The sequence below is a fragment of the Papilio polytes genome, unplaced genomic scaffold, assembly GCF_000836215.1.
Source record: "Papilio polytes unplaced genomic scaffold, Ppol_1.0 DF822178.1, whole genome shotgun sequence".
Taxonomy (NCBI): domain Eukaryota; kingdom Metazoa; phylum Arthropoda; class Insecta; order Lepidoptera; family Papilionidae; genus Papilio; species Papilio polytes.
In genome coordinates, this window is record NW_013527026.1 from 4,630,490 (window position 1) to 4,658,399 (window position 27,910).

The following is a 27,910-nucleotide window of genomic DNA, read 5'->3' on the forward strand; positions in this document are numbered from 1 at the left end:
ATACAGCAATGTAATGTTTAATCAATTTTAATTCTTGTAATCGCTACTTGCACTTTATTTCATTGTGTATTAACAATGAATTTTGCATTGTAAAACTGTAGTTGAATTATTTAATACATATATACAACATTTTGGACATTCTATTAATAAAATATATAGTTGTATGGTCACCGTAAGTTTATTAATTACCAAAAACTACCAATATCGATTTTTGCCACAGATAAAACTACTGCAGTGTTATAAAAGGAAACTCTTGAAGGATTGAGTTAGCGTGAATTCTTTTTTGGACTGGTGTGTATAACCGGATTTATAGGCCTAATCCCATTCTGCTTTTATAAATAAATGAAAAACATATTTTTAAATATTTTTTTATTAATATTGTTTACACGTAAAATAGAACAAAGTACAAGTATGCATTTTTAGTTTATTTTTTCGATTAAAAATAACAGATAAACACATTTAAAGATTTGCAAACTATAAACAGCAATGAAAACAAGTCAAAAAAATATAATTACAAGTATTTCGCGATTTACATTAAAAAATAAACATAGAATACAATTTTTAAACTAGCAAATGATTATAAATTCGAAAAAACGTGCTTAAAAATAAAGTTATTCTTAATTCTAGTGCGAAACATTAAAAATAAATTCATTGAAGAAAATGCACTTTTACATAATACATATTACGTCAAATGTATATAACAATGGCAGTCTGTTTTTAAATAAAATACACAATAAGTAGATTAAGAACTTGAAAATATACTTATAGTTAACGGTTTAAAGGTATAGTCGATAAGAAAAAAATATTTGCTTTAGTTATTTTCTTAGTGACTGTACCTCAAAGCATACCTTTTTATGTCAAAGATTAACTAATGTTAAAACGGTTTGCTGTACAATACAACCGTCACAAAATTTAATAAATCTTATTGACTTTCTATAAATGTATATTTTAGAAAAAAGAAAATATTACTAACATTCGTTGAATTTTGCTCACTCTAAAACAGACATCTATCCCTTTCAGAACTAAATCAATTGCTATTATTACGTCGAAATATTCAACATTGGTTAGTTTAGTATCAAAATTGTTTACTATACTATCAATGTTACATCTGTTTTCAAACGTCAAAAAATGCATTGTTATGCATTTCCCTTAAAGCCTATACTGTTGGCCAGTAAAGTTGGAAAATTGCGCTCAATAATTACCATTATTCAGTGAGACCACCCCCCACATATTCTACAATTAATCCAACTTATTTTTCCGTTAAGTTTAGAAAGGGATAAATCTACTAAAACGGTAGTAATTTCTACGCTGGCAACATTATAGCGCAGTTAAGGCGCTGGCATACACTTAAGGCGTTCGAAGGCGGATTTCTCCAGCGCCTCGCGATGATCTGGGTGTGCGATCTTGATCAGTTCGTACGCTCGCTGACGTAACGTCTTACCGAATAGATACGCGATACCTTGTTCCGTAACCACGTAGTGGACATGCGCTCTCGTTGTTACTACACCCGCTCCTGGATTAGAAAAAACACCGTAAATGTTTATTATTTATTTATATAACTAGCTGTTGTTCGCGAAATCGTCCGCGTGTAATCTATATTAATATTATAAAGAAGAATGATTTGTATTTTTATATGTATTGAAATAAATCAAAAACTACTGGGCCGATTTTAAAAATTCTGTCACCGTTAGATAGGGAATTTATAACAGGCTATATCTTTTAATTTCACAAGAGAGTTCGTTAATTTTAAAACATTCATCTTGTATATTTGGTATCAAAAATGTAATATTGACTTTTCATAGCAAAATATATTTTTTATTTATTTAATAACGAGAATATAGCATCTTTACAGAAATCTAATGTGACACTATATCTATGTGATAATACATAATATTACAAAACATAGTTGAAATACAATAAAAAATTGTTAATGAATAAGAAAAAAAATCAAATTATACACAGAAATCAAAAATAGGAATATAACAACATATAGCTAATATAATAATCCTACTAATATTATAAATGCAAAAGTTTGGATGGATGGATGGATGTTTGTTACAGTTTGTAGCCTATACAGCTGAACGGATCTCGATGAAATTTAGCATCGATGTTGAGGATAGTCTGGAAGAACACATAGGATATTTGCTTTTCTTTTAATTCCAAGCGGACGGAGTCGCGGCCGAAAGCTAGTGTACTCTAAAATTCGTTAGCCAATGACAAGCCTGTTGTTGTTAAAGAGCACATACTGTGCCCACTCCGAGACTAGGGAAAGTTTAGGACCAATTGTTTTTTTTTACTTCTTTACTTACCAACTTTAAGTGTCGGCACTATCTTGGTCTCATTCTTCTTGGTGGTGGAGACGAGGGCGATGATGGGCTTCCCGCGGCCGTCCACCGACTCAGCAGCACCACGGATGAAGTCCACTTGACCACCAAAGCCGGAGTACATCCGGGTACCTAACAAATTAATACTAGTGCTTGAATTCCTGTGATAGACTGCTTTTTTATGTTCATCATCATCATCACCACAACTAGATGTTCCCACTGAGTGGCTCGGATTGTTTTATGTTTGTTAAGCTAATAGTTGACTGTACCACTTGGTTATGTGGAGGTAAGAGGAAGTTTGAGTGTAGCTCCGGTAGAGAAATTAAGAGGTAAGTTATCATCGGGGCTTATTACAAGATTGTTATTTTTTTTTTTATAAAATAAGGTGGCAAACGAGCAAGCGGACACTTGAATCCGCCAGAGTGGCGAAGCGACCACTGCCCATAGACATCCGCAATTGCAGATGCGTTGCCTACCCTTATACGACGGAGGAGGAGACGCACATCAAGAGGATATTTCCTCTTCCTATGTATCTCCTCTACCGTCAAATCCACTTCCCGTTCCCGTCCTCTCCTTGTAAGAAAAGGGTGGTAAAGAGAAAGGGACTTAAATTAGGCCTCTGGCACCACACTCATCAGACGAAACACGGAATGGCTTCCATTTCACGCCTGTCTTCTGTGTGGTCGTGGTATTACTGGGGGCGAGCCCTGCAGTGCTAAGATGTTAAAGCGGGCACTACCACTGTTAGTTACGAGTGTGGTATCAGTAGAGGTAGATATAGAAAGAGATGGATTTCGTGAAAAGTATCAAGAAGGGAGTGACTGAGATGACGTATGATAGAGTTATTTGAAAAAAATCTGTACTACGGGAGTAGGATTAGGATGATATATCGACGAGTGAAAGGCTATTTCTTTCAACCGCCATTTTACGCGATATTGACTTATATATTCGGAATCAGCGAATTTTAAATATGAGATAAATAATGAAGTATACAGAATTATAGTAATTTTAATCTAGGACCGACATGAAAATCTTTCAATTAAAATTATTTTCAGGATTTGCTTTCTTAATGGCTCTCCTGAACAATTAACCTAATGGCGCTTAAAACAAATAGTCTCTCACCCATCTATATTTATACTATTATAATAAAGCGTAAACACACACTTCTTTGTTGCCTAAGATGTCAGCAATTACAGCATATTTTTGAATAATTCATTTTTTAATAAAAAGCCCTACACTTACGTCACGCTTTAGGCTATATATTTTCAAGCCATTAAGGGGGTAAATATTTTGGATAAAAATCCTAATGTGGGAAAGAGACCATAAGTTGCTGTCAACATCAAGAAAGCAAGGTTGCCATGGTTTGTCAGTCATTTTGACATTTGCAATTGATTATTTGACGCATGTAAACAATGAAATAAAATTTTCATGTTATGCGGATGAAGTCGTAGGGGAACAGCTAGTCTATATGAAGATTTAACTCACCGATGGAATCAGCACAAACTTGTCCGGTAAGGTCCACTTCAATGCAGGAGTTGATAGCTGTCATCGTCGGCTGCAGTGACACAATGTGAGTATTGTTCACGTAATCTATCTCCAACATTTCTGGAACAAACATTATTTTATTTATTTACATTTAACTGTGTCTGTGTGGAATTAAAAAAACAGAAGTGTGTCATTTCAGATTTTGTTATCTATGTTTTTTTTATATAACATAAGGTAGCAAACGAGCAAGCGGCCAACTGAATCCATCGAAATGGAAAGCGACCGCTGCCCATAAACATCCACATCCGCAATTGCAGATGCGTTGCCTACCCTTAACTGACAAAGGAGGAGACCCACGTGAAGAGGTAATTTCCCCTTCCTATGCGTTTCCTCCACCGTCTAATCCACTTTTCCTTCCCATCCTTTCCTTTTAAGAAAAGGGTATAAAGGGAAAGGGACTAAAATTAGGCCTCCGGCACCACACTCATCAGACGAAAAGCGGAATCGCTTCCACTTCACGCCTGTTTTCTGTGTGGTCGTGGTATTACTGGGGGCGAGCCGACCCATTAGTGCGAAGATGTTAAAGCGGGCTCTACCACTGTGAAATGTGTCAAATGTTTTCGAGATCCACTTAGCAGTTTAGGCTGAAAACTCTAATAGCACATTTATGACCGTATTAAACTATTTTTTAGAAAAGTAACTGATAACTAAGCTGTTCTAGGTAGAATAAATCAGAAAAAAGGGAAATTTCTAATAAATTTGTAACAAAAGGTTCACATCTGTCAAATATAATTGGAAAAGTACATAAAATAAACCTAACTTTAGATCTGTGACGTCACGATACGTCACAACATGGCGTATCGTGCAGAATCATACATACACTAGTCTATTTAAAAATCGGTGAAATCTTTCAAATCAATTTTTTAATATTTACTTGTGACTTCGTGCACGTGAAATTTTGCCCATATTACTAGGCAATAACTTATTATTAGGTATTTTTTTGTAAAAGTTAGTAAGTAAGTAGTAAGTAGGTATTTTTTGTAAAAGTTTTTTTTTAAATCGGCTCAGTAGTTTTTGAGTTATTTCAATAGATACAAAAATGGAAATCGCTTTTTAATATTAGTATAGACATAAAAATAAAAAAACATTATTTAGAAAGGATTTAAAAAGATTCTCACCTATAAAGGGATTATTATCCACGAAGTCGTATAGTTCGCGATTGCCAACAAGAAAACTGCCCACAATACGACCCTTGTGAGTTTTCTTCCTGTAAAAGAATTACAATTACCACTACACATATAATTAGTTGTTGCTCGCGACTTCGTGTGTGAAATTGGAAAAATAAGAATATAGCCTATATCACTGATAAAGTAGCTTTTTAATGGTGAAATAATTTTTAAAATAGGTCCAGTAGTTTTTGAGTTATTTCACTACGTACAATAATGTAAATCTTTACTCTTTATAATGTTAGTGTAAATGAATTGTTTATTATTAAAAAAATATTTTTCGATAACATTACATGTAACTTGTTAATAACGAAAATAATAATATTTGTAATGGGTAAATTTCGGAACTGCTGGACCTATTTTGACAGGACTTTCTTTTTTTAACATCGCGCTAACAAACTTACAGGTGACCGGTATTAATAAAAACCTAGGAAATAAAGTAGAGAAAAAAATAGATAACATGAATTTAATTTACATTTAAAATAATGTATTTTTAGACAATAAATCGTTGTTACGCTTCAATACTAAAACACCGCCAAATACGGTGCGCTTATTTGACGTTGACAGCTGTCATAGGGATGGGACGCATACGAGTTAGTGTTGTGCTGCACCGGCAAAATATCGGTATTAGTATATACGTACTTGTTATTAGTAACACATCCCCTGCGGACGAGGTCGATAACGCCCACACTGAACATCTCCGAATGGATGCCCAAGTCCTTGTGGTTCTTCAGCGCGGACAGCACCGCGTCTGGGATACTTCCAATACCTATTAATTAAAAATATTAAAATTCCGTATTGCCATTCATTAACTCGCCCTTGTTCCTACAAAGGGTCGGCACAGTATATATTCCATACATTTCTAACTCTTATATATGAATTCACTCCCTCAAGCATGTCCTCTTTTTGAGGTCAACTTTTGTTTTGAATACTTTCTTATTTATGGCATCATCGCGTCGCGCTAAAGCTTTGCTTTGCCCAACCAATATTCTTCTTCTTCCTTAGCTCTACAGCCCTTTATGGCCCTTGGCTCGGTCAAGCAATATTAGTATACAAAATTCAAAAATATTGCAAATAAAATGGTAACTTAGTTATCTGATTGATATTAGGTTAATGTTTGTCCCTCCTATGTAAGTACAGTCACGTTCATTGGTGGTGTTCCACTTTTAAAAAACAATCGATTATATGTATTATATGATTTGTACTTAAAAGTCCTCAAATATTATGATTCCATACTATACAAAAAAAAATATCCGAACGGTAGTTTGCAGGTTTCCGTTTTTTTTTCTCGGATTTTTTTTTGTCACTGAATGGCCACTGTTTGCCTTGAAGAGGCATTTACAGATTTACAGATGGCGCTTACCCTAAACCTCGTTTATGAGTACAAATTTTTTTTTCGAAGTGATTTTTGTAAATCTTACCCATCTGTAACGTAGCTCCATCTTCTACCAGATTATCACCGATCAGCTGACCTATCTTCATCTCTTCAGGACTCGCAGGTCCTTTACTGCCGTGTTCAGGTAACGGAGTATTATCTTCGACCGCGAAATCGATATGCGATACATGGATAATCGCATCACCGAATGTTCGAGGCATGTTTACGTTGATTTGAGCTAGAAAAAACGTAAAAGCAAACAATTTTTTGTATTTAATATAGATGTATCATACTAATATTATAAATGCGAAAGTTTAGATGGATGAATGTTTGTAAGAGTTTGTAAACGGCTGAACGGATCTCCATGAAATTTGGCATAAATGTAGAGAGTCTGGAAGAACACTTGGGCTACTCACTTTTGTTTGTTTTTTAATTCACGCGGACGAAATCGCGGGCGTAAGCTGGTAATATAAATGCGAACGCTTAGACGGATGCATATTTGTTAGAGTTTGTAGCTTAAACTGCTGAACGGATCTCGATGTAATTAGGTATAGATATAGAGGGCAGTTTGGAAGAACACATAGGCTACTCAATTTTGTGTTTTTTAATTCCACGCGGACGGAGTCGCGGGCGAAAGCTAGTTAATAAAATAAACATATAAGTCATTTTTTAAATCTTTAATAGGAAAGGGGGGAATTTTATCTTTAAATAAATAAGTTTGCGATGTACAGTTAAAATTTTCAGATGAATCATTAAAGATATATGATTTTTTCTTTATAAATGTAATTCTTCTTACCTATAATAATCTTAGAATTAACGAGTGCTGACCTCACGCAGTCGACCGACGTTCCCAAGCTGCAGTAACCATGTTGGTCGGGGGGAGATACCTAGAAAGTTACATTTTTAAATTACAATAACTGCCGAAACTATAACTGCCGATAACCTGATAAAACCCAACATTATGGGTCTCCCTTAGTTCTTTAAACAGTTAAAAACCCTAAGTGCGGTAATATGGTTTCTAATGCTGGGTTTCTGAAGTTTTTTTTTATAATATAAGGCGGCAAACGAGCAAGCGGCCACCTGAATCCACCGAAATGGAAAGCGACCGCTGCCCATAAACATCCGCAATTGCAGATGCGTTGCCTACCCTTAATTGACGGAGGAGGAGACGCACATAAAGAGAATATTTCCCCTTCCTATGCTTCTCCTCCACCGTCAAATCCACTTTTCCTTCCCATCCGTTCCTCTTAAGAAAAGTGTGTAAAGGGAAAGGGACTAAAATTAGGCCTCCGGCACCACACTCATCAGACTAAACACGGAATTGCTTCCATTTCACGCCTGTTTCCTGTGTGGTCGTGGTATTACACCGGGCGAGCCAGCCCTGCAGTGCTAAGATGTTAAAGCGGGCAAAATGTAACCATAAGTTATGTTTTTATTGGAAGCGGTTATTTACGTAATTCGTAAATTATAGCAATATCAACTTTATTCCTACGTAATAAGACTTCGATTACAATAACAACGAGATCGTCAATAGGTTAAGAGTTGTCAAAGGATAATTAATAGGACGTCCATCATACGCAATTAGATTCCAACAGTAAATTGACATTTGTTAAACGTACCAACAAACCATGACCTTGTTAACCATTAAAATTGATATAAGATTTTTATTTAAACACTTATTGAGATAGAAAAAACACTAAATTTGAAGTTAAACTAACCATAATAATTTAAAGGAAATCGCGTTCAGATCGGTCAACTAGTTTTTGAGATTAGCGCACACAAACACACAGACAAAATTCGTTACAATGTTTTGAGTTTAGAACATTTTTTTTAATTTAGTACTAATACATGACATGTTATGGGGACATAAACCTGAAAGTGTTAAGAATGAATGTGGATGGTTACAAAGGAAGAGGAAGACCGAAGTAAGTATGGATGGATTGTGTGAAAGAGGATATGCTTAAGAAATGAGTGGATTCAGATATGACGGCTGATAGAGATGTATGGAAGAGCAGCACATACTGTGCCGACCCTCCATAAGGGACAAGGGCAAGTTGATGATGAGTACCAAATCGTTTTATAATGAGTCTTTCTCAGTCGTAATAAAGTTCAAAATAACCTGTATGAGAGCAATGTCGGGCTGTATGATCTTCCTGTGGAACAGCTTAGGAATGTCCTGCAGGAAGATGGGGATCGCGTCCGATCTGCCTTCTGCTACCGACTTGCGAACGTTCGCTGCCATGAACAGAGATACCGATCTGTAAATTAAGAACGTCAAATAAGCTCTTAAATTATACTTCTTACTAATAAATACGAAAATTTTGATGAATGTTTGTTCCTATGCATTTCCAGAACGCCTTAACAGATCTCGCTGGAATTTGACATAGATGGAAGACATAGTCTGTAACTTAATAAGTTATTTTTTATAATGTTCGTAAGATAAGAGTTGTTTACCACGTCTTAGTTAGCCCGCGAACATGGCGCATGCAACTGTGCCGAAATATCGGGAGCTAAAACAACCCAATCGTGGTAAGAAACCCGTATCTTACGAACATTATATTTAGAAAAACCACGACAGTTTAAAGTTATAAAAGTTATTTTCAACGCCGCGGGCGAAGTCGAGGAGACAGCTAGTATAGCATAAGATGGAAGACTATAACTAAGTTTTAGACATCTTTGAGCAACGTCAATTTTACATGTCAAAATGCTTATGTGCCATCTTTTGGTATCAAAAAAGATGACTGCTACATAACATTGGACATCAGATGGTAGTTTTACAATCAAACTATCTATCCGTTTGTCAATATTTCAATTATCAATGATCAAGTACCTATACTTTATCAGGTATTTGTATCCATCGTACTGACGATAAGATAAATTCTGTTATGTAAAATTTAAAGAAACGGTTACAATACCTCACATAAACCATGAACAATTTTTTAAATTTAGTATAAGGTAGCAAACGAGCTAGCGGCTATTACAATTCGGTATAATAGCGAAGTGACCGATGCCCACAAACATTAGGGGGGTCTTTGAGGGTACGCTCTTTTCTTGAAGGCCTCTAAATCGTAACTGTTGTACCGCTGAGGACATAGTATTCCACAACGCGGCTGTACGAGGTAAGGAAGTACGTAAAAACCTCGTCGTTGTGGAATGCCAACCGTCGAGATGGTAACGATGATATTTGGCACTCCGTAGACTCGTGCGATGCGAATCATATTTTTATAAAATACAATGCTTTATACCTGAATATATCCTTGCATTCAGGAGCGACATAAGGCGCCTCCTTCTCCGTATGCATGTGGACGACCTTAATGTCACGTAAACTGCCCGACTTGCCGACGTCCGTCATCGCGTTGAGTAGGGGCACAGGGGTTGCAGCGGCTCCCTGCGCGTACACAGTCTGACCTGAAAAGATAGACATATAATGTAAACCATATTCAATTATAACAATTTGTGTGAATGCCTAGTTCGTAACAAAGATCTTCCAAAACATTCACTTGTGTACTTTACTGATATTGCGAACGACTTTTGATCGGTAGAGAATTGTTATCCACTAAATTATCGGTATTTGACTAAACTACTAGTTTATGGAGCGACCACCGAAGCGATCTAAGAGCTCGGTGGCCTCCCAATCCAGTAATAATAACGAAGTAACGGCCCCCCTCGAGCCTAGTTACTCATAAAAGAGGTTTAGGCTAAGCGCCATCTGCGCTCGGCCACCTCAAGCCCGGTGAATCTGTAAATGCCTCTCAATGGCAAACAGTGACATATCAGTCACAAAAAAAAATAAACTACTAGCCTACTGCGAACTTGGCATCATCATTAACTTGCCCTTGTCCCTACGATCGGCACAGTATGTGCTGCACTTTCATACATTTCTATCAGCCGTCATACCTGAATCCACTCCCTTCTTCATATCCCTTATTACACAATCTGTACTTTCTTCGGTCTTTCTCTACCTTTGTAGCCCACATTCAATCTTAACACTTTCTTGTTTATGTCCTCATCCTCTAGTTGCATAACATAAGTTATTTAAGCACTGGATAAATGCATTTTTACATCCACCTTGATACCTTTAAGATAAGACAGACATCTCCTGATTTAGTTTTACTGAGTATACTTTTGCATCTACATAAGGCATTTCTAAATTGGTCCTGATGGACTCCAAAGTGGTCCTGATGGACTCGATAGAGCCCACGAAAGACCTGACGAGGGTGACCAATCGTATGGACATAAAGCCGAGGGTTAACAAGTCGGAGTAAAGGGGTACGATAACTTTGTGAATCTTAAATGTTTATGTACGTATTGTTTTTAATTTTAGAGGTGTGTGTTATCATAAATTGCGTTGAACGACTGATCTTTCACCGGTTCTTTGGACTTTAGTTCATGACGTTATTGTGATAAAGTAATTAATATTAACAAGTATAAGCAATTACGAGGTATAATTATGACTCTTAATGTAACTTTACTAAAGACCAGCTGTTTGCGACTTCGCCCGCGTGAAATTATAAAATAAGGGCTGTTCCCATGCGACTTCATCCGCATGAATTATAAAAAAAACATTTTATTGATCACATTTGTCAAATTATCATATATAATAAAAAAATAGTTATTCGAAAATATGCAGTGCTTGCTGACATCATAGGCAACAAAGAAGTGTGTGTTTAGGCTTTATTACAATAGTATAGATAGCCTATGTTACCCACTGATAACATAGCTTTTTAATGATGAAAGAAATTTTGAAATTGCTCAGTAGTTTTTGTGTTATTTCAATACAAGCAAACATAAAAAAAAATACAGATCTTTCCTCATTTTAATAATACATTAGTATAGAAGTTTGGACATATCAGTTATTACCAAAACATCAAGATCACAGATATAAAAAAAATTTGATCGTATGTATACAACTACATTGCTGTCGCGTCTTTTTCAAACAAATTGAAAGAGATAACATGATTCCACTAATGTGTTTTGTCAGTGGACGCCGGTTATAAACATTTACCGAGTCTTGTAATACACACTTGAGCAATAAAGAGGTCAACGATCATTCAATTTGACGCACGGAGTATCGACCGAGTTCCCCTTTTCGACCTTATTCAAACCATTTGTTCCTTTTGGCTTATGTTACTTGTAAACTAATGAAATGTCACTTTCAAAGACATTCATTTAAATAATATAGCTTTTGCCCGCGACTTTATTGTGTACTAGCTGTTCTCGTGCGGCTTCATCCGCTTGAAATTATAAAAACTTTATTTTACTGTTTACATTTGTTAATTATCAATAGCTAATGTCAAAATGACATGACATGACAAACCTTGGCAATCTTGCTTCCTTGATGTTGGCAGCAACTTATGGTCTCTTTCCCACATTAGGGTTATTACCCAAAATATTTACCCCCTAAGTTTAATGGCGTGAAAAGATATAGCCTAAAGCAAGCTGACATCTTAGGCAACAAAGAATTGTGGGTGTTCGCTTTATTAAAATAGTATAGACTAGCCTATGTGTTCTTCCAGACTATATGTGTGCCAAATATACATAGATCCGTTGAGCTGTTCTGGACATACACATTAACAATTATCTAAACTTTCGCATTTATATTATTAGTAAGAACAACGTTATTATATTTCGATACCCAGTCTAGCGATTCTTTTATTATAACACTAGGTGTTGCCCGCGACTTCGTCCACACAATATTAAGATAAAAAAAATATCCTATAATGTGCCCGTCTATGTCAGCTACCCTTAAGTGAAAGTCCGATCGAAAACGGCGCAGCCGTTTCGGAGATTACCCGGAACAAACGCGGCTTGCGGACAGACAGAGACAAAAAATGTTTAAATGCTATAAAAAAATGTTTATTTTTCGTTATCAGCATCGCAAATACATCATCTTTTGATATTAGAGACACTCTAATTTTATTATATGTATAGACGTATTTCGTTTATTATTCACTTGAATACAGTGACTGGGTCATGGTAGTATGAATACTGTATTGCAAGGTTAGAGGAAAACTGGAATGAAAATAAGTAGAGGTAAACTTTTAAAAACAAAAGCCAAGGATAAATTGGCCAGGTTTTTTATCGTTGATTTGCACTACTTAATAAAACACGAGAAGGGCTAAGCAGAAGGAACACTGGATCATCAACGTCAATGGGAATACACTTGTATAAAATTGTATAAAAATATGCCTGTCTCGGTTTTCGTCAAACAGATGAGCGAGATGACTATATGTTTTTGTTTTCGTGTTAAAAATAATCAAAACAACCTTGACAATGACAAAATTTCGCGTAGAATAAAAAAAACATTTGGAATGTTTAAATAGATGTAATAAACAGAGATATTGCGTTTCGTATTTATGCTGACCTTAATGTAGAATGACGTCATAGCTTCGAGATATCGAAGTCCTCAGTTTATCTACCACAACCACGAGTTTTCACTCCCGAGCTTAACATATTGCCATCCTGCTCATTCTCTTTGAAAAGAAGAGAGACAACAAAGGTTATAAACAATTGAAACTCGAATAAAAAACAAGAATGCTCTGTTTTTAATAGGCTAAGATAAAACGTATTACATGATTGCATGCGAGATGTTTACATATTATTAACCTAGTTACTATATCAGAAAACTATTTTACTGCTGCATAAAATCGTATAAACTGCCAATACTAACAGTATAAACAAGTCATTGATATCATTACAAGTTAAGTGTTTAACAATTTTTTACGTCGGGGGGAAATCTACCAAAGATACCCTACCCTATGGGCGGAGGGCCTTATGTGGAATTTGACCTACTAAAATCCCCTCGGTGGGTTAACCCCTAAGTCAATTTCACCCTTAATCTATTTAAAATGAATAATTAGGGCATACATCTATCAGTTTCAACTCCCTAGAAACAAAGCCTCTTATTATCTTTAACAAAACTATGAGAAGGTTTTATATCAGTAAATTCGGAGTTTTAAATGTTTCTGCCAAGTGTCGAAACCCATACCACAAATAAGCATGTGATTTCAACAATAATGAATAATAATAGCGTTAAATACATTCACACGATCTTCAAGGTCAACACACAAAATATATTTTCATAAGGTCTTTGCCTTTTTAAATAATCTGAAGTCTTCACTACAGAAACGCTAAGGACAAACGACAATCGACTTTTCCAGAAGTTTCTAATTACGCGTGTATATTGCTTTTAATGTGATGATAACTTTTTGTTTTCATTCAGGTTTTGACAATGAAAATAACAACGATAACAGCGTTGAATGGATAATTTTAACTCGGAGCTGAAAGCGACAATTTTGTTGGATAAGGTGACGTCATTGTTTATTTATATACCTGTAAATGCGGTGGCTAACCACTAGTATGAAATTACAGTTGTACAGGACGAAGGGCTGTACGTTATACTTTGTGTTGAATTATCGCAATATTCGATCTATAACTTTTTCTGATGTTGCTATTTATGTTATTATGCCTATTATACACGCTCAGTTTTAACTGAACAGTCGGATGGTTCGGTTAAGTATAACATGAAAACAAAATGGAGTGTGTAACTAGCTTTACCGCCGACCTTACTGATTATTGCTAACTTATCAACAAGTTTATTATCAACAAATCGTATTTGACCCTTTTATATTATAGTAACATTATTTTATTGTTTACATTTGTCAAATGTCAAAATTTAGATGCATAAATGACGACCTTGCTTCCTTGATGTTGGCAGCTTGTAATTTATGGTCCCTTACCCACATTAAGGGTGAGTTGCATCAAATCGCTGGTTATCGTAAAAGTTATAATAGGGTTACAAGTGCAAAAACATATTCTCACAGAGGTTTTATGTGTTTTTCGTTTTTACAATGGAAACATTTGAACCTGAGTGTCACTAAATTGTCAAGATGGTGTCAAGAATGATATTTACGTAAATTAAAATGTTTGGAAATTCATATTTCGCCGATTACATTTATGTATCATACGCATGGTATTTTATAGTGACATAAACTTTTTGCCCACAGAGATGGAGAAAATGGTACTCTTGAGAAAATAAACTAGTTTGGCTCATTATTGAAACTGTATTTACTTTACTACTCAAATATGTAGTGCCAAAAATGAAGCAATAAAATTATACAAATATAAATGCATCTTATTTATTTTCCATATCATAAATTGTCCTGTCAATGCATATTATAAATTGTCCTTTTATGGAGGACATTTTTTTAAATAAGAGAAAAGGGACGAGCGCTGTTGCTATGGCCTTAGACACTCGGAAATTTGTCCAAACTGAATGTTTGGACAAATTTCGAGTTCCATCTTGGAAATCCATTATTTCCGAGCACGCAAGACTTTATTCTTCTGGATTACGTATAGGATAATAGTAGAGATTTTCTTTTTCCATTACTTTTTCCATTATTTGTACTTTTGAAGATAAGAGCTTGTGACAGTTGACACTACCGAACTGACACTGACCGTAACGCTAACTATAACCGCCCGAAATCGGGCGGTTATGATTAGTGTCAAATATGACGTCATTTTGACCAGCGCAAAACTGGTGTAGCGAATATCATGAACATCCGCAGACGTAACCATCGGGAATGTGCTGGTTAAGGTTTATAGTTAGTTAATGTAACTCACCCTTAATAAATTTTAAGGTTATTCCAAATATTACAGTTACAGATAATTTTAACTTTAACGGTAACCGGCGATATGGTGCAACTCACCCTAAGGTTTTCCCAATTTATTTATCCCCTAAGTTTAATAAAGTAAAAATATATAGCCTTAAGCGCGTCGTACGATTAGGGCTTTTGTTAAATAAGGTATTATTCAAAAATATATTATAAAAAAAAGCCCAAGATAGACCGAAATGGAGGAATTTGCTGGACCAGGCCCAGGCCCACCCGCGGCTGTAGTGCCTCTGATGATGATGACGATTGTTCAAAAATACGCTGTGATTGCTGATATCCTATGGCAAAAAGTATTGTGTGTTTACGCTTTATTATATTAATATAGAAGTAGATATACATATAGAAGTATAGATAGATAAATAATTAGTTATTAAAAATAGTGTAATAGTGTGGTTATTAAAAAATAGAGGAAATATCCAATTTCATGTAATCATCTGTGATATTATAGGGTTGATACTGAAGCCATTCAGGTCACCCTGTTTACAATGAGGTCATGGCCTACTTTACCTACTTACAAAGACAATGGTTACATTGCTTTTAATAAAATTCAAATAAAACTTGCATTATTCACTATTTGATTTACGTAATACAAGTTGTTCCGACTTCGTCCACATGGAATTAAAAAAAATAGTAAGAAATATAGCCTATGTTACTCAGTGATAATTGCTTTTAAATGGTAAAAGAATTTTTGAAATTGATCTAATAGTTTTTGAGCTATTTCAACACAAACAAAAATTCAAAATTAATCATAATCATCAAATATTTTTAAAGTGAAATAATAAAGGATTTATTTATTTAAATACAAAATAATACTCATTGCTACAATATAAGTTGTGTTATATTAAAAGAGATTTAAAAAGATATTCCTTAGTTAGTTTGGGTTTTCTTCTATCTTTGGGGGAACAGAACAGAAGGCTTACCTCGAATATTCTAAGAACGTTTTCGTAACATAAACGAAAAATTTAGATTTAAATGTGCAAAGTACACCAACAAATCTTATTCTCATTTTGTTGATGAAGTCACATAAATATTCATGATAGACCCTCAATAGGGCTCATAATTAAAACGAAGAATGAACCACATTCTCTAGAGTTTTGTACATTTTTTTATAATATAAGGTGACAAACGAGCAAGCCGCCACCTGAATCCACCGAAATGGAATGTGACCACTGCCCATGAACATCCGCAATAGCAGTGGCATTACCTACCATTAATTAACTTTGTTCTATTATAAAGATAATACATATAAAATATATGATTTTCATAAAATTTCATTTTATGTTAATTGGAAACATAAAATAATAAAAAATGTACAAGATATATGTTAATATAACTCATAAAAACATATCAGCATAAAAGATATTAATGATATGTCATGATAATAACATTTACTTTGACATACATTGAGATAAGACTGCATTGTACGTACAATAAAATATATTTCAATTACTTCTTAAAGTTTTCAATATTAAAGATTAGAATATGTAAATATAAAAACACTAGCTTTCACCCGCGTCTTTATCCACGTGGGATTTTAAAAAAAAACAAAAGCTTAAGCGTTCTTCCAGATTGTCCTCTAAGTCCATGTCAAATTTCATCGAAATCCATTCAGCCGTTTAGGCTACAAATCCTAACAAACATCCATCCATCTAAACTTTCGCATTTATAATATTAGTAAGTAAGAATTGTAAACTATAAGTCAATATTATTTTACAATAATTTACTTAGCTACAAAACAATATATATCATGCCTGTACCCAGAGGGGTAGGTAGATACCTCTCTACCTTCTTATTTGTATTTCACCAATCTTCATGGTCTATCTAATAGAGCCCCAAACAACACTGACACTTTCACATTGTAAATTCCTGTGCATTGAGTGGAGGAAGTGCGGACCAGTTTCACAACCTATCAAAAAGCACTGTTTAGGCGTGAACAATCTTAATGATCCCATTTCCCCTGCTCTCATAAAGGAGATATTAAAGGATATTCAGTTATAATAACCAATCACAGTTACATACATTCCACTGGGATATAGTATTTTGGTCGCTACAATATTTTTTTTTTATTTATTTATTTGTTTTAAATTATACCAGTAGCAGTTTATATATAGTCAAAGATTCTCACTAACAAGTTAATTCTTCCGTTAATTAGTAATCTTAGTAGTATTAGGGGCTATGGTTTCTGCAACTCCATAGCTAGCATGTATTTTGTAAAACTTTTACTCTAGCCGATTAACCAAAGAACCCCAGCGACTTTTTTATGTTACAGGTGATCTGGGAGAACCGAGATACCTAACCCTGCAGTTAAACTCTGCCGGGCAGTTTTGCTAGCTTAAATATGAGACTAAATTTAAAGGATAAGGAATTTTAACTTATATGGATGGAATACATCCACATAAGGGGCTCAGAACCTACACCTAATTATTACTAAGCTTTAGCCAACTATGCTGGTCCAATTCCGTTTGATATGAACAGATTTCATTGTTTTCCTTGATCATAAGAATCTTGGGTTTACATAAACATATTATAGTAAAAATCTTGTTGGTATAGGAAGTCTTTTTAACCTAAACTATTTAATTGAATATTTGTAACCTACAGGGTAAAGGTCACTAACCCCAGTATTTGTTAAACATTGGTACTATAATAAAAGCACCGCGTAAAAAAATTATAAACATGACCTAGTGGTCATTCATAACACACCTTTTTAGATGTCAAAATTTTAATACCTATTATACGTGGAGAAAGAATTTGTATTTCAACAAAAAACTTACCAGACTTTAAACATTTCTTGAACGCCTCTTCGGCAGTCACACGTTCCGGTTGTCTGTCTAAAGGTTGCGATAATTCCTGGGTGTATGTAAAATAGTTGTTTGATTTAACACTTTGCAACGCGGCGCCTATTTTCACGAAATTCCTTCGCGATAAATTTGGAATAACAACTTTACCCATCACTGACATTTTTGCTTTGATTTACAAAATATTGTTGTATGAACGTTTAAATTACTGTGTTAAAGTTTTAAATACAGTGTATTTATTGTCAGAAAATCGAACAGACCAGCGACCAACGAACTTGGCCGAACCGGAATCGTCGACGAACTTGGACCGACCGGCGTAATTTTAAGCGATTACGTCGTTTGTCGTTTATTCGGTTCGTTTGCGCGTGCGTACCGAAACCGAATGACAGTTAGTTGTATTAAATAGTGAAGTGCATCAGTTTGGTTAGTTTCGATTTTTTTTACGGGTTAAATTTTTCAAAACGTATACATTTTCAGTTCAAGCCATATTTATGAACCACTGTACTCATAAAGGTTTTTTTTTATTATTTTTATTAGTAAACATACAAATTGTAAAGTTCCAACATAAAAATTATAACGGTACGAAATAAGACTTCACAAGGACCCACGGATGCTGGATAGAAGCACGCTGTATATGAAAAAACACGTAATATCATTATTTATCAACTAGATCCTACTTTAATTATCTTTAATTTTTTTTTCATAACACTCACATAAAATAGATTAAAAGATTAAAAGATTATTTCCTGATAGGTAACGTAATCCAAAGTTTGTATTACTACAAATCGATTCATAATTATTGAATACTACTGTTGCCCACGACATCGCACGCGAGAAATTAAAAAAATAGTAAAAAAAAAACATGCCTACATTACTCACTGATAACGTAGCTTTTTAATGGTTAATGATTTTTTTTGAAATCGGCCAATTTGTTTTTAAGTTATTTCAATACAAAGTAAATATAGATTAAAACATTGTAAATCTAGTTTACGATTCGATGAGACAGTGCACGTCCTTAGTCCTTACTGATTACTGACAGAGACGAAAACAGCCGAGCCGAGTTAAATCTTATCAAAATTCAAAAACAACAACCAAAAATAATATGTATGTTAACTTAAAAAAAAGCGTTAGTTTTATATATCTTTTTTTAAATTTACAATGTCAAGCAATGCTTCCTTCGCAGCAGGTATTAAATTAATTTAGAAGATTAGATAAAGATAGGTCACGTTTAAAAAATTTTAATAGCTGATTAAAGACATACATAAATGCGTATATCTATGGAGACTAGTGCTTTGTTTATTTGTTTTTTTACCTTCCCTTACATGTGCCACAATTTACTGTATGCAATAATTTGCCGATAAATTATGTAAGGAAATTTTTTAGCAACCTACCATTTCATGTACAGTCGCAGATATTTGCGGTGTCCTACTTACAGAAAAAATGCCAGGTTCCATAAATCAGGAAAAACTCCGCCCCTTATTACAAACTAGCTGTTACCGTGCTATATCCGCATGAAATTATAAATTATTTTATTGTTTACATTTATCAAATTCTCAATTGCAAATGTCAAAATTTCCGTTACCATAATAACCTTGGTTCCTTAATGTTGGCAGTTTGTAGTTTATAATCCCTTTCCCATAAAATATATAGCGTGTCGTAAGTGTAGGGCTCTTTAGTAAGAAAAAATATTCAAAAATATTGTGTGATTGCAGACATCCCACGCCCCGGAGTAGTGTGTTTACACTTTATTATATTAGTATAGATTTGGATATAGATATCCAATTAGGTAAACCGAATTGGCCAAACGACCTTTCTGCTTTTGATGGAAACGAAAATGATGGCATTGTTCAATAAATGTAGATTGGATGAAATGGTGAGAAGTTCTAGTGTGATCCAAGAATGCCAGTTAAGCTAAACGGACAGATCTACAAGATCTACAGATCTACAAAGGAGATTGCATGTGACTAAGATGCGTACGTTAAGATGTATGTGTGATCTAACAAGAAGGGCTAAAGCTAAGAATGTGAATACAGAATATTTGAAAGTAGCGCCAGTTGTTGTTGAAATTGAGAAGCAAAAAGTTAGCGTGGTTCATATAATATGTCCATACATGTTATGCGACGATAGGATGAGGACATAAGCAAGATTGAATGGTTACAAAAGTAGAGGAAGGCCGAAGAAAGTATATATGGATTGTGTGAGAGAGGATATACTTATGGAAGTGAATTCAGATATGATGATTGTTACGTAAGTATGTAAATAAACCGAAACTTTTTAGACACATCATTACATAGGAAAAGTAAATTCTTCGTATCAAGACTAATATGGCATTTTTACATAAAATAGAACCTTGAATTTGCTATTAACGATTTTAAATCGATATAAAGATTATGCTAAAATATTGTCTATAAGATAATGATAAAAATAGGGTTGTAATCAACCTGTGAGAGACTTATTTCTTACTTATTTGACTTGTTGGTGGACCCCCTGCGAATAAAAAAATAATCCTTGCCACCTCCCCCCTTCATCAAAAGCTGGTGATGCCTGTTCTTCTGAGGACAATAGAAGACGAGGCGGGCATGCATTGTGGCGGGTAATAATGGAATGAAATGGAAACAGAGGGTTTTGATAGAAAAGTTTAGGAATTTCTTGGACTGTTTAAGGAAGATATAAGTAGTCTACACTTATTTCTTTTACTTCCTTAAAATATGCTGGTGTTGGTAATGTTTGATCTTACGGTTTCCACTGTCGAAAAATGTTTAAATGAAAATGAAAATATAACTACATTTTTTTTTAATTGATACATCAGCAGTCAGAGAGACAAAATGAATGAAAACGAATTTAATAGGAAAAGAACATCGTGTTGCCGATAAACAAAACAGCAGTATAATACACGTAACCTACGAATAAACTGTTTCTACAAACATGTCTATTTTATAACACTTCTATTCAGAAGTAGATAATTAGTAATTACTATACTTTTGTCAGCCCTAATTTACAAATCGCACACACATAGGTCTGAGGGTATTTAGATAACAACAGCAAAACATATATAAATACGAAACTGAAAACATTTATCTTAAAGAAAGTCAAAATCGCTTTAAAAATGAAACATGCTAAATTAACCAAACTCGTGACATTAATTTGGTGAGTACATTTATCCGTAAATTAATATTTAGTTAGTGCACAATTTAGATTTTTTTGCGAGAAAAATAATCCCTTTAACTAAGTGGAAAAAGGCAGGGGACTGCCATCCCGTTTTTCTATTAATCTTTAACAATAGACAAATCCCACTATTCCAATCCGTATACATTTTATTCACGAAAAGATATAGATCCTCAAGCAGTGTTGCCAATGCTACGGCAATTGCCGTGTCGGCTTTCGGGCCATCTAATTACAAAATCTACACGGAACCCTCCGTATCAAATACTATGGCTTTTCGAAAATTTACCACAATTCATTGTTATTTCTTTTATAAATTAAATTTTAAATAGCTTTTGTTTAAAAAATAAAAAAGCGTTAATTATTTCGACTGGGAATAGTAAAATTCAAATAAATTGTTTACGATTTTATAAAACAAATGAGGGGCAATTTTAACACAGTTTATTGATATAAAAAACGTTAAAATAGAAACATGTTATGAGAAGGGATGATTTAAATGTTACAAGGAGAACGTTAGTTATAAGTATGGAGGGAGGTACACCGGAAGAGGTAGACATAGACAGGGGTGGATGGATTGCGTGAAAGGTGACATGATCAAGAAGGGAATGATGACTGAGATGTCGCATGATAGAGTTTTGTGGAGGACAAAAACCTTTTGCGCCGACCTACGGGATCAGGATATGCAGGAAGATGATTGTAAAATATGGGTAACATTAACACAATCATCAGCTCATTATATGTCTCCACTGAGAGGGACGGAGTCTACCCTAAGTTAGGGGTGACTTAGTGAACCACATTGTACTCCTGCTGGTTGGTTAACTTCACACGTATCTTTGAAAATGCACCAATACGAGGTCAATTCTGAAAAGAAGTGTTTCACCAAATGCATTTTTGGAATATTCGAGTTTTAGTGTAAAGTGCAGGTTGTCTGTGGTTAAGTGGTTTAAGATTGTGCAAGCGTTCCCGTGACCCAGCCACTGGCGGATAAAAGGAACACCACTGGGTTTTTAGTGGGTATTCCGGCCATTTTCTTCTTCTTGGCCGGCGAGTCCCACATACCCCATCCCTGGTAAGAGGGGAGGTTGCGTAAATGCATTTTCCCAGCGAAAAAAAATTGGTTAAGTGGTTTGGATTGCAAGCTTGTTAACATTGATGTAAACATTAGCATCACCAGCCGATGGTCTACGCTAGGTGTAGGGGGGGGGGGGGATTAATCATTTAAAAGATCTTATTCGAAGTAGTATACTTATTTTTCGTTTTTCGATTACATAAATATAATTTTTGTATTTTTAAATTTAATAATAAATTTTCAGGTTTCTGGGTCTAGCAACTTGCGCTAATGTGAAGACGTTTCCGAAAGACTTTGAATTTGGCGCCGCGACCTCTTCTTATCAAATAGAAGGCGCTTGGAATGTTGATGGTGAGGTTTATTTACGATTTAATAGTGCCCATAGAAATAATTTAACGTTAATTTTAAACATAATTAAGATTAACGACGCTTTTGTTTAAATTCGTAATTTGAACAAAACACTAACAGTGTGTAAATGCCAGAATGTCAAAAACGTACGATTGTATACGTAGGAGTAATATACGAGTATACTAGCCGTTGCTTTCGACTTCGTCAGCGCGGAATTGAAAAAATCTAGTATTAAATACTCAATGATAATGTAGCTTTCTAATGGAATTATATTTTTGGGTGCTTTTGTTTTTTCAAGTTTTTTTTTTTTGTTTTTTTTTTGCGATTTTGGCGGTCCGACCAGCTTCTCTCCAATCGCCTTAAATGGTGTGCCTCTACCAACCTGCTCCGACTTTAAGTACCTCGGTTCTCTAGTCCAGTCCGTTGGATGAAATGGCGACAGGTTACTGGTGTGACTTGTGATCCAAGAATGCCTCTTAGGCTTAAGGGACAGATCTACAAGTCCATCATAAGACCTGTCGTATTGTATGGATCTGAATGTTGGCCCACCAAAGTTGCGGATGAAAAGAGATTGCATGTGGCTGAGATGCGTATGTTAAGATGGATGTGTGGTGTGACAAGAATGGATAAAGTTAAGAATGTGTACATTAGAGGAAGTTTGAAAGTAGCGCCAGTGGTGGAGAAATTGAGAAGCAAAAGGTTAGCGTGGTATGGACATGTTATGCGACGAAATGATGGGGACATAAACCAGAAAGTGTTAAGATTGAATGTGGATGGCTACAAAGGAAGAGGAAGGCCGAAGAAAGTATGGATGGATTGTGTGAAAGAGGATATGCTTAAGAAAGGAGTGGATTCAGATATGACGGCTGATAGAGATGTATGGAAGAGCAGCACATACTGTGCCGACCCTCCATAAGGGATAAGGGCAAGTGGATGATGATTTGTTTTTTCAAGTAGGATTGTTAATCATTCCCAGGCAAAGGCTGGTCAATGTGGGACCATCTGGTACGCACCGATCCAGAATTTATAGCGGACAACACTACTGGTGATATCGCTGCAAACTCTTACTACTTATACAAACGAGATGTGCAAATGCTCAAAGAACTGGGGGTCGACAACTATCGGTTCTCCATATCCTGGCCAAGGATATTACCTTACGGCCGACCAGATTACGTGAACCCTTACGGCGTGGCGTACTACAACGCATTAATAGATGAGTTACTAGCGAATGGTATAACTCCTTTCGTCACGATGTACCATTGGGAGTTGCCTCAGAATTTAAACGAACAAGGTGGTTGGTTGAATGAACAAATAATCGATTGGTTTGGGGATTACGCGAGGGTTTTGTACGAGAATTTTGGTGATAGAGTCAAGAACTGGATGACTATAAATGAGCCACATATACATTGTTACTTTGGTTATGGTACAGCACTACATGCGCCTAGGATCTTTTCACCAGGAGTTGGTTATTACGAATGTGGCAGAAATATTTTACTAGCTAATGCTAAAGCTTATCATATTTATGACGACGAGTTTAGAAGCTCTCAAAGAGGTGAGGTTGGGTTTGTCGTCAGCATGGAGTGGGCGATGCCTGAAAGTAATTCAGAAGATGACCTTGAAGCGGTGCAAGACTTTTTGGCGTTCAACGTAAGTAAACTTGTAAAGATAACACTTTATATTGTTTGTATTGTAATATTTATCGATAAAGGTGATATTGTGTTTGATTAGCTTAACATGTAGATTATGTCGATACCAGTAACAGTTTTTAGTAAACTATTTAAGTTTACCTTATGATTCATTAACGGCAAACTCCTGAAACGATATTTAAATATGTATACTATTCAAAATGAATATAGCAAATAAAGACTATTTTATTATTTCAGATCGGTCAATATATGGACCCGATATTTTCAGAAAAGGGCAACTATCCTCAGCGTATGATAGACAGAGTCCACGGTGCGAGTTTAAACCAAGGTCTCAATACATCACGACTTCGTCCCTTTACGGAGGAGGAGGTAGAATTCATGAGAGGGACTGCTGATTTCCTAGGACTGAATCACTATACAACCAGAATTGTGTATAGAAATGAATCACTTATAGGGAAATATCATGTACCATCTAATCATGATGATGCACATTATGGGGAATACAGCGATCCCTCGTGGCCTTTGGACACTGGATTTGTTTACGTAAGTGGGCTTAATTCTTAAAGTAGACTAAACTGTGTAAATACTTTTGAGTAGGTCGCAGCGTGTAAACGACATGACTTTGAATCCTACTTTCAATCCGACAAAATGGCATCAACATCTCTCCTTCCTTACCCTACTCCTGTAAGAAAGCACCAAGTTTTCGTCCTCGAGGTGAATCTATCTATCTTCATGTCCATCCATCTCTTTCTAGGTCTTCCTCTACCGACGTTAGACAAATAAGTAACCACCACCATCTTTTGACTGTCAAAATAATGTAATGGAATATAGGAATATGATAGTACATTCTTACTAGATTGGCCGTCAGTGCCTATTATTAAAAACTGTCTCCTGCAAGGCGAAATAATTGGAGGTAACATGTATATAAAATTTTTGTCGGAGGTAGGGCGAGCGCCCAGAGCTTTAGACAAAAAGGGGAGCCAAAACTAGCCTCTCGTAAGCCCGTAAATCCTTCTCCCTCCTAATATTGGTAAGAACGTATAAATCTCGCCTAAGGCGCTAGTAGCGGTAAAACCGGTGCTGTTTTAATGATGTAATAATTTAAAGTAATTTGTATTATAAACACCAATTTTACAAGATTATCCTTTATTAATCCTTTAATTTGCGATCTTATCTTGGTAAATGATGAAACTAGGTATTACATTAATAACGGAAGATACCTTTTAGATAAGATATAATAAAAATTAAACAAATAAATAAAGACAAACTGCACTTCACGCTAACAGTTCAAAGACCTAAGCTAACAGTACAATATCACTTGACCAAGAAATTAAAAAGAAAACTAGTAAAGTGAAACAACGAGAATAATAGATTTTGACTGTATTTAGCACTCTTAAAACATACGTTTGCATCTACTAGTCATCATAATGTCGTTAACGAACAAGCAGTCACCTGAACGCACCAAAATGGCGAATTTTCGCTGCCCGTAGGCATCCTCAATACCAGATGCGTTGGTCTTAATTGATAAAGAGATTTTCATTTCTATGCGTCTTCTCCTCTGTCATATCCATTTTCCCTTCCCATCTTTTTATAAGAAAAGAGTAGTAAAGGGATTAAAGACCTCCGGCACGCACACTCTTCAGACTGTACGCGAAGTTGCTCCCATGGGACGACTGTGCGAGTCGGCCCATTCGTGTGAAGATGCTCTACTGTGAATTTTATAATGCACTGTTTTTACAGGAATACGCTCCCGGGTTCTACAACTTATTGGTATACCTTAAGAATACGTATAACAATCCGAAAATTTATATAACAGAAAATGGTTGCTCTACATCAACAGGACGTAATGATGACCAAAGAGTACAATATTATAGGAACTATTTAAATGCCTTGCTTGACGCTTTGTATGAAGGCGTCAATGTTAAGGCATACTTTGCTTGGAGTTTAATGGACAATTTCGAATGGAGTTTCGGTTATGTGTAAGTATAATGAATACTGAAATGAAATTTAAATAATAACAGCGTTTAAATTCTTTGGTACAGTCGGGGAAACTGAAGTATTTAATCCTAACAGCTACAATCGTTTGCACATTTTAAATCGAGATGCGGAACAAAAATCAATACATTGCAGCTTATAAATGTATGATAAAAGTCGGTTATTGATAACACGGCTTTTCATTACTATCTTTTCGTTTGCACATATTACTATCTATTTAATTATATGTAAGAAGCCGCAGTGTATTGTTGCAATGAACAAGGCAATTTTTCCTGAAATGGTACACCGCGCATTTCCTCGACTGTACTTACGAAACTCATTTTGGTGTACCCTAACTAAGAATATGAAAGTATATCTTTATGACATTACATTATAATGTGTGAATCAATTCTAAATTTTTCCATAATATGATGAGACTTTTTATATTTCTGGTTAAGCTATTTCTTTATTTATGGTAAAATCTACATGTTTATTTTGTTTTTTTTTTCAGATTAAGATTTGGTATTTACGAAATTGATATGGATGATCCAGAAAGAACGAGACATCCTAAAAAATCAGCGCTCGTTTATAAAGATATAATCAGTACCAGAGTCATAGATTATAATTATAATCCAGATCCTTACTCACTATCAAATGCCTACAGAAGAGACGCTTCGATATTTATAATTTTACTGGCAACATTGAAATGTTTATTATAGATTAAAATGTATTTATATTGTAATTATTTTTAAAGATAGTTTAAATATTAATATTTATATTTGTTATTTATTTTGTAAGTTTAATTTGTTTGTTATTAAATTGATATTTTAGTTATTGCATTGTTATCCATTCATTTAAGCCCGAGTTAGCTGCGAAGTTTACCGAACGACGCACGAAAATTTACGAACACTATGTTTTGGGTATACCGAAACCGAAATTAAGGCCGAACCGAGACTACAACATATTCACTATATATTTGGCTGACAGACTTAACGTTACCTTATGATTTTCACGAAATAATACAAAAGGTAAAAGCGTAAAGGCTGTCTTGTAATATTTTGATGGCCCATGGTCAAATGGACTTCCTTGCGGCAGAATACTGAATCGAATCTTAAACAATTCGCTTTATAAGTGTCGCTAACAATCCGACATATTAGCAGCTCTTGTACTAGACGCATTCTCTTTCGAAAGAATTAGTAAATGATCTTAATCGTATTACGATTACGCTTAAGATTAAATCTTAAGCATTAACAGTCTGAATTAAATGGAGCAAAATAGTAATTTTTTTTTTGTTTGAATCAGAAAAAAAGCGTGATATTTGCCGAGAGGCCCCCTCTCTCCAACGTAAGATTAGATAGAAAAGAAGAATCTTCCAAACCAAAGAGAATATGTTTCAAACATTTATCAATGTCTTCATATAGGCTTTGTAATTGCAAAGTTAAATAAAGTTAATTAATTGTATTACGTCTGATTTTATGCAGATTGAGGAAAAAGTGGAACGACTTGATTTAAGGAAAGAGATAATTTTTAAAATTTTTAATTAAATATATAAGTGCGATAAAATAGATTATTAAACGATACGAGGAATGAATGAATTTTCTTAGATAGTGATATTCAGGGCTACCAACGTTAAAAAACGAATACTAAATGCGGAAGCACACTTGAATTTGTTTAATTTAGGTGTGTGTAGTACAAAAATGTATACATAAAAAACCATGCTAATATTATAAAGAGGAAATATTTGTATTTTTGTATATAGTGAAATAACTCAAAAACTACTAGGCCGATTAAAATAATTCTTTCACCAACAATTAGCTACGATATCACTGAGTAA

At 34.8% G+C, this 27,910-nt stretch overlaps 2 protein-coding genes across 2 annotated transcripts; one reads left to right on the forward strand and one right to left on the reverse strand.

Moving 5' to 3' along the window:
* Nucleotides 1-354: 354 nt before the first annotated feature.
* LOC106106672 lies at nucleotides 355-18,243 on the reverse strand. Its single transcript, XM_013287291.1, has 10 exons — nucleotides 17,854-18,243; nucleotides 9,656-9,818; nucleotides 8,530-8,668; nucleotides 7,207-7,297; nucleotides 6,457-6,648; nucleotides 5,678-5,804; nucleotides 4,988-5,076; nucleotides 3,810-3,929; nucleotides 2,310-2,456; nucleotides 355-1,513 (listed from the first exon to the last, which is right to left on the reverse strand). Exons 1-10 carry the CDS (start codon nucleotides 18,038-18,040, stop codon nucleotides 1,329-1,331), a joined length of 1,440 nt encoding a protein of 479 aa, XP_013142745.1. The 5' UTR covers nucleotides 18,041-18,243; the 3' UTR covers nucleotides 355-1,328.
* Nucleotides 18,244-21,647: 3,404 nt separating this feature from the next.
* LOC106106439 (myrosinase 1-like) lies at nucleotides 21,648-26,805 on the forward strand. Its single transcript, XM_013287018.1, has 7 exons — nucleotides 21,648-21,746; nucleotides 22,014-22,108; nucleotides 22,353-22,459; nucleotides 23,433-24,103; nucleotides 24,340-24,645; nucleotides 25,843-26,081; nucleotides 26,588-26,805. The coding sequence occupies exons 1-7, from the start codon at nucleotides 21,648-21,650 to the stop codon at nucleotides 26,793-26,795; spliced, it is 1,725 nt and encodes a 574-aa protein (XP_013142472.1). The 3' UTR covers nucleotides 26,796-26,805.
* The last annotated feature ends 1,105 nt before the right edge of the window (nucleotides 26,806-27,910 follow it).

Coding starts and splice junctions, on each gene's coding strand:
- LOC106106672 (XM_013287291.1), bottom strand. CDS start 18,040: ATGTCAGTGATGGGTAAAGTTGTTATTCCAAATTTATCGCGAAGGAAT. Junction 8,669..9,655: donor GAATGCAAGGATATATTCAG/GTATAAAGCATT, acceptor CTTAATTTACAG/ATCGGTATCTCTGTTCATGG. Junction 1,514..2,309: donor AGTGCCGACACTTAAAGTTG/GTAAGTAAAGAA, acceptor TTTCTAATCCAG/GAGCGGGTGTAGTAACAACG.
- LOC106106439 (XM_013287018.1), top strand. CDS start 21,648: ATGACTGAGATGTCGCATGATAGAGTTTTGTGGAGGACAAAAACCTTT. Junction 24,646..25,842: donor TGGACACTGGATTTGTTTAC/GTAAGTGGGCTT, acceptor CTGTTTTTACAG/GAATACGCTCCCGGGTTCTA. Junction 26,082..26,587: donor GAATGGAGTTTCGGTTATGT/GTAAGTATAATG, acceptor TTTTTTTTTCAG/ATTAAGATTTGGTATTTACG.